The sequence below is a fragment of the Manis pentadactyla genome, chromosome 13 (assembly GCF_030020395.1).
Source record: "Manis pentadactyla isolate mManPen7 chromosome 13, mManPen7.hap1, whole genome shotgun sequence".
In the NCBI taxonomy this organism is placed as follows: domain Eukaryota; kingdom Metazoa; phylum Chordata; class Mammalia; order Pholidota; family Manidae; genus Manis; species Manis pentadactyla.
In genome coordinates this window covers 99149769-99162500 of record NC_080031.1, presented here as the reverse complement: position 1 = coordinate 99162500, position 12732 = coordinate 99149769, and the positions used below count along the sequence as shown (strand labels likewise).

Sequence of the window (12732 nt, the reverse complement as noted above, 5' to 3'; positions counted from 1 at the left end):
TCATACTAAGGCCTAGTGAAGTATAGGTACCAGGCCAAGGAGACAAAGAAGGCTCAAGACTGAGTGGCAGATGAAGAAATTTATAATTTAGGAGATAGTGTAAAGCCTTGAATAGGGAGACTCTTTGTTCAGAGTAGATTGGATTAAAGAGAGAAACTGATCAGGAGACTATGGCATTTATTCAGGAACAAAGAATGGGCATTGAGAAACATTGTGGAAGAAAAATGTCAAGTTCATGCTTACTGAATCTAAGGAGGAAGAGCCCAAACAGGATTAAGAAAATAGTGTAGATCATGGGGATAAGGAAATGGAGAGTGCAAGTGATTTTGGAGATACTTAAGAAAGTATTAGTTTTAGAAATTTTGAGTTGAAGCAGATGATAGGGTACCTGAAGGGAATTGACCTTTGGGCAGGCATACGGAGAAATGGGACCAGAATGCATATAAGGAAAGGTGGAGAGAGTTGGGAGCCACCTGACATCAAAGTTGGAACCTCAAAGCATACCCATTTTTTAAAAGAAATACTAAAGAAGCAGAGGCCAAGTGAGAATATAAAAGACAAGGGTTATTGAAAGTTGCAAAAAGGAGAGGATAAAGGGATAAGAACAGGATAGTGTAATGAAAGCAAAGGAAGATCTTTTTTAAATTTGGTATTACAGTTATTCTGAGAAGCGGGAGCTAAATATGACCAGAGGGGTGCCACAGGTAATCTTAAGGTGTGTTTTGAAGATAGAATGGTTGATAGGTTAAAAATGTCTATACGCTGCAAAAAACACCCCTCGCCCCTCAAATTTATTGTCTTGCAATTGAGATTAAGGGTGATTTGGAACAGGAGTTCTGTTCAGCTAGCTGCGTTCTACTTCCTTCTCTTGGAGTATGAGGAAATCCAAGAAAGTTATTGCATAATCTCTCTGTTACACTGGCAGTGGGGCTTTTTCATTTTATTCTGAGTAGAGATGATTTATTCTGAAGAAAGATGATTTCATTTCCTTCAGCTAGCTTTTACTCTTCCTGAGATGGGTAGAAAGAAATTTCTGGCCCCTTACCTTTTTCTACCAAACTTGGGGATGGATTTTAGGAATATTGATTGAATTTAACGCATTTTTTTTTCTGTGTATTTACAGATGGGGCCTGAGTGGGCTTGGTCGGACTCTGAAGAAGACCATGCCATTGACTCTGAGTTGAGCCACGACTGCAGGTCGCTCTTCAGCTCATGGGACTCCAGTCTGGACCTTGATGTGGGCGGCTGGAGGGAAACTGAGGCGCCAGGGTCTGAGGAACTAGAGGAAAGCAGCCCAGGGGAAGAATCTAGTGAGCTGCTTGTGGGGGACGGAGGCAGTGAGGACTCTCAGGACGAGGCAGAGCAAGTCAGTCGCCAGAACTTCCTCCACTTTCTGTCTGAGGTAATGGGGAACCATTATTTCCAAAGTGGGAAGAGTCCCAACTTTTTCTAGGAGAACGCTTACCATACACATTTCTACCACTCTTTAATACTGTTTACTAAGACATAAACTCCACAGTGGAGGGACTGAGTTCATTGCTGTATCTCCAGCATTTGGTGCTGATACAAAAGCTCCAAAAACGCACTTTTTGACTGAATGTTCTAAGATTGCAGTCATTAGGAGCTGAGTCACAGGCAGTGGAATTTCTGTTGTGCACATGGGGTGCATTATGAGTATCCTTGCAGTTTATTCTTTCAGAGTCATAATGTCCAAACTCCTTGATGCTGGTCGTGTTAAGGCTTTAAGGCAGTATTTTACTGTGTCCTTATTACCTTGGTTAAGGGCTGAGGACAAGAAACACACAGAACTGGATGGAGAATTTATGTTTATGTGGCAACTTCACATATTCAGGTCAAAGTCAGCAAAAATCCAGTTCATATGTTGGCAAGTCTGTCGGCATTGTGTATGGCAGACAAAATTTTCAGCGGTGTTCTAGAGAGCCACTCCCCGTTGATGAGAATTGACACTTGAGATGAAAAATTAGAACATAAGCTCCTTGAAAAGGCAAGAACCATTATCTGTCTTGTTTACTGTCAGGTCCCTAGCAACTAGTCCCTTGCATGTGTATGTAAGATATTTGGTAAGTTTTAAATGGTTGAATGAATGAGTCTACTTGTCATCTCAGATTTAGTCACAGTGGCAGTGTAACCATGTGGCCTTATTGATAGTGTAGATGATGATTTCCATTGGTGTTCCTATGTATCTAAGAGTAAACTACAATTGCAGGTAGCTTACTTAATGGAGCCATTGTGCATTGGCAGCAGAGAATCAAGTGAGAGCTGCTGCCTTTCATCCGGTACAAGACCACAGGAGGGAAGGGAAATTGAAACTATTGAAGGAGAAGGGGAGCCCTGCAAAGAGCCCGAAGAGCGTTCAGCCGAGGCAGAGCCCTTGGTAGTTGAGGCGTCACTGGGAGAAGATGGAAGGCCAGAGGTGGGTCCAGTTCCCTCAGGTATTTGTACAGCTCCGGGACTCACAGAGAGAGAAGAGGTGAGTGAATGACTTAAACCAGCTGTCTGATCCTCTGCACGGGCAGGCAGAGTGGAGTGGTTAGAGCACAAGGCTGGCTCTAGAGCTCTACAAGCCAGGTCCAAATCCTGGCTTTAGTACCAATTAGCTGTGTGACCTTAGGCATGTCTGAATATTTTAGCACCTAATTTTTTTCTGCTGTAAATAGAATAATAGTGCTTTCCCTTATAGTTTTGTTGTGACATTTAAATGAGACAATTCATGTAAAGCACTTACCTTAGTACCTGGCCCATAGTAATCAATCGGTAAAATTTAGAATGCCATTATCAGTATTACCTGACTGGATAGACTAGTAGACTCCAGGGCCACAAATGATAATGACAGTTTGCAAAGAATTCAGCATTCATCTAGAATTGGGTATGTTGCTGTCTTGCCATGGGTTTCGGCCCCGGGCAAGTTCACTATGGATTCATTGTGACCAAAGAAATGACAGTTGGATGTTCTTGGGGTGAAGGGGTTATACCCGACTTTATTTCCATGGTGGCAGGTTACTAGAATCCCATTCACTCAGAGCAAGTCTGCAGGCAGCAAGCTGGTCTCTGCCTCTGGGCCTCTCTGCCTGCGCAGCCATCCCAGTCTCTGTCCTCGGCGCTGCCACCACTCCAGCCTTGTCTCTGCTTTCCTGCAGCCTTGCAGCCGTGCCACCATGTCACCCAGAGCACTGGGCAGGGCTCTTTATATAGAGTCAATAAAAATGCATTGCCCACACGTGTGTAATGAGCTAGCCAACCAGGGCCAGGTGAGAATCCTGGCCACAGGAACCTTCATTTTATCCACAGTTGCTTTTTATTTTTTCTTGGGGTACAAAATTCTCCAGCCAAATTGTTACCAAGAATTCATTGGCTTAGGTCTAATTAAGTCACCTTTTTCTAATTTCTCTTATAGCTTTCTGTGGTTGGCCTCTTCTCATCTTAAGGTCAGCCTTCACTTACCCCATGCAAGTAAACTTACATTGCAGGTAGTAAATCTCTTTCTAAAGTGTCCTTTGTTTCCTGACATTCCCAGGGGGAGGTTGAGCAAGAATGCAAAGAGGAGGATCAGGGCGAAGGGTGCGTGTTGGAGATGGAAGACTGGCCCTCCTCGGGGGAGTGCGATGAAGCCTTCAGCGTGCAGGAGATGCCTCTGGTGGACATCCTTCTCAGCTGTGCTGCCTCCTCAACGTTGTGAGTATAGACTTTTATCTAAGGTTGCTAAGATTCAGAAGATTCAACCTTTTGTTTATGACTATTTGAATTGTTACTAGGAACATAGATTACTTTTATAAATTAAAAAAGGAAATTAGAGTGGGGAAAATCAAGAAATAGAATTAAATATAATTTTATCATATAAGCAAGTCAAAAAATCTGTTTCATTAACACTAAGAATCTCTTTCCTAAATAATCCTCTCTAATTACTATATTTATTCAGGAAACATTGGTGAGTCAGATTGTCCTTCAAGTCTCATATTATACAAACTGTACTTTTTTAATATATTGAAATGTAGTTGACATACAATCTTTAGTTTCAAGTATGCAAAACAATGGTTCAACAGTTAACCACACTATTAAATCCTTACCGAACTAGTGCAGTTACTGTTGTCAACATAGGAAGATGTTACAGAATTATTGGCTGTATTCTCCATGCTGTACTACTATCCCTGTGACCAGCTATATTATGATTGAGAATTTTTGTGCCCCCTTTTCCCCTCTCCCTCCCAACCCACTCACCCCAACCCCTCCCCCATGGTAACCACCAGTCACTTCTCAGTGTCTGTGAGTCTACTGCTATTTTGTTCATTTTATTTTGTTTTTAGATTCCACAAATAAATGACTCATATGGTATTTGCCTTTCTCCACCTGGCTTATTTCACTTAGCACAATACCCTCTTAGGTCCATCCATGTTGTCGTAAATAGCAGGATTTCTTTCTTTTATAAGCTGCATAATATTCCATTGTACCACCTCTTCTTTATCCATTCGTCTATTGATGGACACTTTGGTTGCTCCTGTATCTTGGCTATTGTAAATAATGTGGCAATAAACATATGGGTTTACATGTCTTTTTGAATCAGGGATTTTGTTTTCTTTGGGTAAATTCCTAGAAGTAGAATTACTGGAACATATGGTATTTCTATTTTTAGTTTTTTGAGCACCCTCCCTAGTGGTCCATATGCTTTCCATAGTGGCTGCACAAACTTACATTCCCACCAACAGTGTAAGGAAGGTTCCCTTTTTTCTCCACATCCTTGCCAGCATTAGTTATTTCTTGTCTTTTAGATAGTGACCTTTCTAACCAGTGCAAGGTGATGTCTCATTGCGGTTTTGATTTGTATTTCCCTGATGATTAGCGATGTGGAGCATCTTTTCACCTGCCTGTTGGCCATCTGCAAACTGTACTTCTTTTAAAAATACTAAAACATCTCCTGTTGCCTTGAAATTAAACATTATTTTGAAGTTATGATCTCCCTGGTTCCTTTTCACAAATCTTGAGAAATTGTATAATTTCTCATCTTTTTTTTAAATTAAGGTATCATTGATACACAGTCTTATGAAGGTTTCACACGAGCAACATTGTGGTTACTACATTCACCCAAATTATAAAAATTTCTCATCTTTTTATAAATAATTATGAGGTTAAAGGGAATATTTTCAAATCTTAATTTTTTTTAGTAAAGTGAATCTCTTTTTAAATCAGAAAAACAAAGTTGTTTTAGTTATGGTACTAAAAGTTCTTTTTCTGGGCCTGGTCTTGTATCTATTGAGAGACAATAGCATGACCTGGTTTTTTGTCTTCACTACATCCCAGATCCACCCACATCATCTGTAGGAAGGCAAAACAATAATTATTCTAGCCTTTTTTTGTTTAAGGTATACAACTGAACTATGCATGTATATGTTTTTAAATACAGATTTAAAAATTTCCTTACTCAATAGAGTATAGCCTAGGACCTAGACTGTTGAACAGTCGCTTCCTTTGCTTTTCTGTAATTCTGTGTATGTATGAACAGATGGCAGATGATGACTATCCAAAGAAACAGGCTGTCTCTAATAAAGACACTTTATCTCATGACATTTCAGTAATTTGAATGGTAAACTCCACAGTCTTATCTTAGGATTTAGGTAAAATGTGAAGTCTTTATTAGAAAGCAATAGATACATTAATTGAATCTGCATGGCCAGATAGTTTAAGGGGCAATAAGTTTAAGCTGAGTTCTTGTGTTATCATCAGGGAAGCTTAAAACTACCTTGAAAGATAGACATTCTCCAGGCTCCTCTGTGTGGCTTCTCCCTTCAGTTAGTCTCCCTTCTCCTACAGTTAGTCTGTACTAACTCTCAGGAATGAATAAAGAAAGTAGAATCTTTGGAACACCACTCTCAGTCCACAGGTCCTTTTCACTCCCACACTTTCACTTATCATTGCTTGGCATGCTTTTCCAAATAGGTGGAAATCAAGGTAAGTAAGGAATTGTTTCTTAAAATATTGCAAAGGTGATTGATTATGAGATTACAGAATCTAACACAGTACCTTTCAGATAATGGAAACTTACTTTAAGTATCTGTTGTGTAGATACATTAGTATAATTGCACCAGTACCAAGGAACTATTGTTCATTCTGTTGACTGATGAGAAACAAAGAGTTCTGTTTTGGGCTTTAACTGCCTTGTTCTTAAAGGGTTCTGAGCTTTAAGTTGATTTGGGTAAGTTGATTTTTGTGGTATGTAATTTAGATACAGGTAAGACATTGCATCATGAAAATGAATAGTTACATGGAGCTGCTCAAATTAGAGAAAGATAAAATGAGATGTCATCAAATGGATACATACAATATGGTACATAAAGTAAAACGAGGGTGTGAAACCTCAGAGAAACCATGTAGAGAGAACAATGCAGTGTATAAAGTGGGAAGTATAACATGATGTTTTAACTTTGGAGAAAGTAGAAAATCTGTCAACTGGGAAGATTATAAAGCGAAGATATTGAACAGCTGTACCTCTGAAGGGGAACTAAGTAGGTGAGATAGTTTAGCCCAGAGAAGGAGGAGCCATGAAGAGAAATGAGATTTTCTTTTTTTTTTTTTCATTTAAAAACTTTATTTCTCACAGGTGTTACAACTTATTAGTCATAAAAATCATCAAAATCATTGGTAGATGTGCTGTGGTTTCTAGGACATAAAGCAGCTTCAATTTCTGAGTTACTGTCATCAGACTCACCCCAGAAGGCTGTAGGCTTTAAATTGGTAGCTAATTTCATTTTGTCTTCACGCCTTGATAAAGGACTTCCATTGCTAGATGAAAAACTAGCCTCTGAAGCAATTTTGTTAGTTGTCTTTGTCTTGAACGGACTGCTGCCAGTGTTCAAATCTGGCAGCTGTGATACAGAAGCACCTGCCTTTTGGAATGTGTCTTCAGTTTGATTTGTATTATCCTGAAGGGTAGACTGCTTCAGCAACTGGTAGGCTTTTGTTTCTGTGATTGGAATCTTCGCTGCTGTGCTTTCTTCCTGGCTCACCTCTTCGCAGCCACTTGAAACTTCTTGTTCCCTTGTAAGAACACTGTGGAGCCATAGAGCGGGTTTTGCTTCCTTTATTCCACTGTTGTCATTCAGAATAGATGGCAAGCTGCAAGATGATTCATTACTGTGAATAGCTGACCTATAGTCACACTCTTCTGTAAGGGCTTTTTTCAGTGATGCTGTTGCTCTTGTCCTCTTGTCCACGTTTTCAACTGGGAAAACTTCAGACAGCTTAGCTACCTCTTTCTTCTTCGATAGGATTATCATATTCTTTCAAGGAGGCAACATGCTGACCCACCTGTGCACTGAGTAACTCGGAGGCTGATGATTCTTCAGATTTTCTTCTTGGTGAGTTAGTGGAGGATTCCTTTTTTGTATCAGGAGAGCTTAGGGTTTGCAAAATACAATTATGTTTTTCAGTGAGTAGGGTAGCTCCTTCTTGCTCAGAGTGGATTAATTTTAAGGCCTCTATTCCATCTTCTCCCTCCATCTTGTCACTCGGATTTGGCTGTGGTTCCGGACTCCTTAAAATCAGATCATCTTCACTTACAGAAACTGTGAGGTCACTGCTGCTGCTCAAACTTTCCTCTTCCTGCTCCCCGTGAATTTTTCTGAAGGGTTTCTGTAACTTTGGGTCCCAGTAAGGAAGATGATCTGAGAAACATTCCGAAGCAGAATTCTTCTCTCGAGAACACTTACTTTCAGATGCACAACATTCTGACACTGATATGGGAGAGACTGGTGGTCTAGCTCTTTCTTCCTTGACTTCAATATGTTCCTGTGTCAGTATTTCTTCCACTGATCCTTCTGATCTTCTGGAACTGTCACATTTTAAATCAGTGGTTCTGTTCTCTGGACTTAATATTTCCTGTAATGGGGAATGGAGTTCAGCAGACTTTTTGCCTTCAGATAAACTCCTCTTGTCGGGACGTGTGTTGCCTCCTATCTCCAGGCAATGAGTTTGTCCCCGCTCAGACCATGTGCTAGCTGAGACTGGCGTCTTCTCGCCAATCTGAAGAGATAACTTTCCATCTATTTTGTCAGACGTATGTAAGCACTGTGTGTCACTATTAGTTTGTATTACATAGCTGTCTGTCATATTACTGGCCTGGGCTGTCTGTCGGTGTGCATGTGAGTTGGGAATTGAAAAGTTCTTTGTGGGCTGGGGAGATTTCTGCTCTGTACTGGAATCTCCAGTGCTTGAGATGGCTGGCATTTGGCGGCCCATAAAGATTGTGGCTGGTTGATATAGTCCTCTTGACATCTCTGGCCCCAAGTTAATTCCTGCCTGCACTGCAACCTGATTCAGTTGGATTATAGCACCATGGGAGACCATTTCACTCTCTCCAAAGGTTAGGTAAAAATGCAGCATCTTTTTTCTGTCTTCATCTTTCTGTTCATGTTTTATTCCCTGGCTGTCTTTTGAGAGTAGTTGCATCTTCTTAATTTGAGTCTCATATTCAATCTTCAGTTCTTGAAGCTTCTCTGTATTTGTGATAAAGTGTCCAACATGAGTTTGGACATGCTCAAACCGCTTTAAATATTCTTGGTTTCGAATAAGAGCCTTCTTTTCTGACTCACATATCTCCTTCAGGTATGTCTTTAGTTTTACATACTTCAGCTTAACTCTGCATGCATCAGATTGGTTATATTCATAAAGTTTCTTTTCCAGGTCCAATCTCTTCTTTCACTTTATGAGAATGTTTTTCTGGTCCCCCTAAGAAGCAGAAAATGCCATCTGTGTTTGAAACTCAAGACACAGCAGTCACCACGGAAGTCTGTCCCGCAGGCCGTGCTGGAGGCGGCCCAGCCTCTCGTAGTAATCGGGGCTTGCCAGGGGCGCGGACGGCGCTGAGGTTCGGTGCATGCCGCCGCCGCCACTGCCGCCTCCTGGCGCCCGCTTGGTACAGCCTCGGGGAAGCGGGCTCCCGGCTTGGCCTAGGCGACGGCCCACCGAGAAATGAGATTTTCTTTGGTATTTTGAAGATAACTGTACGAAGGAGAGTGAAAAAGAAAAATATTTAAATTGCATAGCATTCAGATGAGCCATAAGATAATTCCTTGGGATATGAAATCCAAGTATTTTCTTCTCTGGAATTATGGAAGATATACTTATTAATGTGGCATATTTCTGCATAAAAACAAGACCAGATTCATTTATCAGGTACTTAACTGAGCACCTATAATGTGCCCGCCACTTGGAAAACATCACTGAGCAAGGACTACTTTCACAGACCAGTTCTAAAGAACAAATCAGCAAGAGTCCAAAAGGCACAGGCAGTTGTAGACTTGTGTACCTTACAAGACGGTAACCACTTCATTGGGTAATAGTGATCCCCAAGAAAATATTTATAGAGTTTGGGGTCCCTTGTAGAAGCATTATATATGTTTTTATTCCTATGGTGTTTCTTCCTTCAGATGTTAACTAGGGAGCACTGTATGTTGAGAAAACTCCATTTCCCACCATTTGTGGGAAGCTACTGTTTGTTTCCTGTTCTGTTCTATCCCAAAGGTCTGATCTAGGCCAGAGTGACCCTGTTCAGGATCACTTGCTATTTAAGAAGACTCTCCTGCCAGTCTGGAAGATGATTGCCAGCCACAGGTAGGTCTCCAAGCCACTCTCGGTTCTCGCAGCTACCCTTCTTGTTTAGAGTAACTTTTCAGGGTTTCTTCATCCCCTCTGGATTTGTGCCTTAATAGATTCAGCAGTCCATTTCTGAAGCCTGTATCAGAAAGGCAGGCCCCAGGATACAAGGATGTGGTGAAAAGGTCAGTGGAAAAGGGGTCAAGAAAGGTTGGTTGCTTTTATATCTGCCTTTCATACTATTATTTGATTAGACTATTTCATTTATACTACTTACAAACTCAAGATATATTTTACAGGCTGAAAAAGTTTTTAAAGTTATGGGAAGCTCAGTCTTAATTTGAGAAGGGATGCAGGGAATAAAAGGATAATATAGGCTTTTATTCAGTATTTTTAAGTAATATGATCCATTCATTATAATCTTATATTAGCCTTTAGTAGTTTTTGACATTGGTCTTTCGAAGCAAAACTTTAAAAGGAATACTGTATTCATTTCAGGCAGTTACAGGTGTGCTAAGGCAAAGATGATAAATCCAAGTGGATGTAACAAACATTGGTTGCAATATTTTGGTATTTTATAGCATCGTTCGTCTAAAATGCTGTCATACACCGGTATTGGTTAGTAGAGTATAAAAGATGAGGAGAGGACCTTTGGAGACAGACTCTTTCATTCTGTAGATGATGAAATTAAGGCTTAAAGGTGGTCATGACTTGCCTGTGATCAAGAGTGAGTAGCAGAGCTAGAACTAAACCCCAGATTTTTACCTTTCAGTTGAATCCTCTCTCTACAGTGTTGTGCCTTCTCTTAAATACCCACTGTGTTTCATTAAATAATTGTTTTTCATTCACTTGATTCTCATGCTTTTCATCACTCTTTCATCATAAAAGGAGAAAAAAGTTCTATGCAATAGGCAAAGAGGATTTAGTCAGTAACTACCATGTGACAAACTGATCATTGGAGTTCTCCACAACTTTGGTACCTGGGGCCAGCACTCCTACAGTAGTAGAGTGTAGTGGCTGGGCCTGTGGGCTCTTGAGTCAGGCTGCCTCTGAATTGGAATCCAAGCTATGTATTGGGCCAGTACTTAATCTCTTTAGATCTCAGTTTCCTCCCTGCCAATTGGTGATAATAAGATATCTATCTACCTTGTAGGTTCATTGAGAGATCAACTGAGTTAATATAGAAAGTACCTAGCATAGCACTTGGCCTACTATAAGCAGTCAAATTTAGCTGCTATTGCTGTTTTATTATCTAATGGGGATTGTTATCTTTACAGTTTTCATTTAAGAGCTGGTTTGTTCCTAACAGAGCATATTAGGTCACCACATGTTGCACATGAAGTTCTGATTTCCTCTGGTTTCTCTTGGCCACATGTAGACCCATGGACTTAACTAGCCTGAAAAGGAATCTGTCTAAGGGACGGATTCGTACCATGGCTCAATTCCAGCGGGACCTGATGCTAATGTTCCAGAATGCTTTGATGTACAACGACTCTGATCACCATATATACCAGATGGCTGTGGAGATGCAGCGAGAAGTCTTGGAGCAGATTCAGGTACCATACGGGAAGAGCTGCAAGAAAAAGGAGGCTAGCCTCTGGAATCATACTTCCGAAAGTCTATGAGCAGAAGGGTAATGTTGAAGTGACCTGTGTTCCCAGTGTTTATGTTCAGAGATGATTCAGGGCCCTGAAGGATTGGCACTGTACCCGATGCTTTGGAAAACCCTGAAACTATTAGGACCAACTTTAATAGATAGTGAAGTAAAGTAGGCTAGGAAGGCAGGCAACAGTGAAGTGCTCTTAAGAGGGCAGGGGATAGATAAGTAATGGGAGCTCCTGCTGCCAGAACCTCAAGTCAGAGAGCTAAACATAGGCTGGAGTCACAGTTCATTTTTTGATTGCTACACTTGTTGATATTAACCTATGTTCACACTGTCCCATCTGAGGGAAGATACAGCAGCTAGAGAGAGACATGAGAGGGTTTCTTTTCTGTGCAGCATTTTACATTACAGAAAAAAAACATAGTCAAATCTTCGTGAGGGAAAAAAAAGTTGTATTCAAACCTCTGAAGCTTTTAAGATTCAAAGCTTGACTCATCTATCTGCCTTGACTCTACAGGGGCTGAATATTTGGTCAAACAAAAGAAGAGACTTAAATAGTCTAGACTGAGCACCAGTCAACCCGTGGATGATGGAAAACCTATTTTCTTAACCTGGAGCTGCTACCTTGACTTTTTCTGGAATTTGGGCCTCTCATTCAGACTCTGACCCAGAGAAGATCCCAGTACCTGTTTACCACTTCTCTGTTGTCTTTTCTTGTAGGAATAATGCCTTAACTCACAACCAAGGAGTCAAAGGTGCCTGTGAACATAATATAAAGAAAACAGGGAAAGCTGTGATTTGGAGTTATTCCATAAATGTTGCCAATATTTTTGTTGCATAGGCTTAATTTAACGGTAACTGGGTTAAACCTCTTATTACTACTCTATAAATAAAGGCTATTTCACAAATCAGAGGTTGCTTTTTAATAAATGCAGAAGCTGGGAATATAGAAGGGACAGCAGCGTCTGGTGAAGTGAGGAACGTATCTGACGGGTCTCCGTTCAAACGTCCGGAAAATGTCGATGATTTCTCTCACCATCTATGAAGTGGAGATAATTGAAGCGTCCTTTAAACGGGTGGGAGGATGAAATAAGATAAATTGTGACGAAATGTTAGAAAACACCTAGTGCTCTTAAGATTCCCAAGGGGAATAAAAGTGCCTGTGGTAGTTGCCTTTTTTGGTTCAACGAACCGGTCAGAGACGGTGAAGCGGTCCCCTGGGATTGGCCCTCCGCAGCCACCGTCTCCGGGCGGGGCTTCAGGTCTCCTAGCAACGGACGCTGTGCCGGAGGAGCAGGTGCTCTGGTAAGTGCCCAGACAAGGGCGGACTCGGAACCTTCCGGTGCAGCCCCTAGAGGCCCAAGGGACCCAGGGATCCCACTTTCCAACCGCGAATGACCCTACGCGAGGTCTAAGCCCTGCGGGGCGCCCGGCATTCCGGCGGGGACGGCGCGGGGAGGGTCACAGCCCGCCGCCTGCCGCGGCCCCGAGCCTGCGCCCACCCGGGCTCTGGGCTGCCCCGTGGC

The 12732-nt window shown here is 41.5% G+C and overlaps 2 protein-coding genes across 4 annotated transcripts; one reads left to right on the top strand and one right to left on the bottom strand.

The window, feature by feature from the left end:
* The first annotated feature begins 1093 nt into the window (after nucleotides 1-1093).
* Nucleotides 1094-12422, top strand: LOC118918512 (bromodomain-containing protein 8-like). 3 transcript variants are annotated; one of them, XM_036897448.2, is made up of 7 exons: nucleotides 1094-1402; nucleotides 2228-2434; nucleotides 3536-3693; nucleotides 9532-9621; nucleotides 9720-9788; nucleotides 10982-11159; nucleotides 11724-12422. In XM_036897448.2, the coding sequence occupies exons 1-7, from the start codon at nucleotides 1124-1126 to the stop codon at nucleotides 11772-11774; spliced, it is 1032 nt and encodes a 343-aa protein (XP_036753343.1). In that variant the 5' UTR covers nucleotides 1094-1123; the 3' UTR covers nucleotides 11775-12422. The 3 variants fall into 3 exon arrangements, with proteins under 3 accessions (XP_036753343.1, XP_036753333.1, XP_057346897.1); XM_036897438.2 differs by having other exon boundaries at nucleotides 2228-2491; XM_057490914.1 differs by lacking the exon at nucleotides 9720-9788 and having other exon boundaries at nucleotides 2228-2491.
* LOC118918535 (centrosomal protein kizuna-like) lies at nucleotides 6575-7416 on the bottom strand. Its single transcript, XM_057490915.1, has one exon. The coding sequence runs from the start codon at nucleotides 7284-7286 to the stop codon at nucleotides 6624-6626; it is 663 nt and encodes a 220-aa protein (XP_057346898.1). The 5' UTR covers nucleotides 7287-7416; the 3' UTR covers nucleotides 6575-6623.
* Nucleotides 12423-12732: the final 310 nt, after the last annotated feature.

Excerpts from the sequence above, each read along its gene's own strand:
- LOC118918512 (XM_036897438.2), top strand. The coding sequence starts at position 1,124 with ATGGGGCCTGAGTGGGCTTGGTCGGACTCTGAAGAAGACCATGCCATT. Across the intron at positions 2,492-3,535 it reads GACTCACAGAGAGAGAAGAG|GGGGAGGTTGAGCAAGAATG; the intron begins GTGAGTGAATGA and ends TGACATTCCCAG. Across the intron at positions 9,789-10,981 it reads TACAAGGATGTGGTGAAAAG|ACCCATGGACTTAACTAGCC; the intron begins GTCAGTGGAAAA and ends GGCCACATGTAG.
- LOC118918535 (XM_057490915.1), bottom strand. The coding sequence starts at position 7,286 with ATGATAATCCTATCGAAGAAGAAAGAGGTAGCTAAGCTGTCTGAAGTT.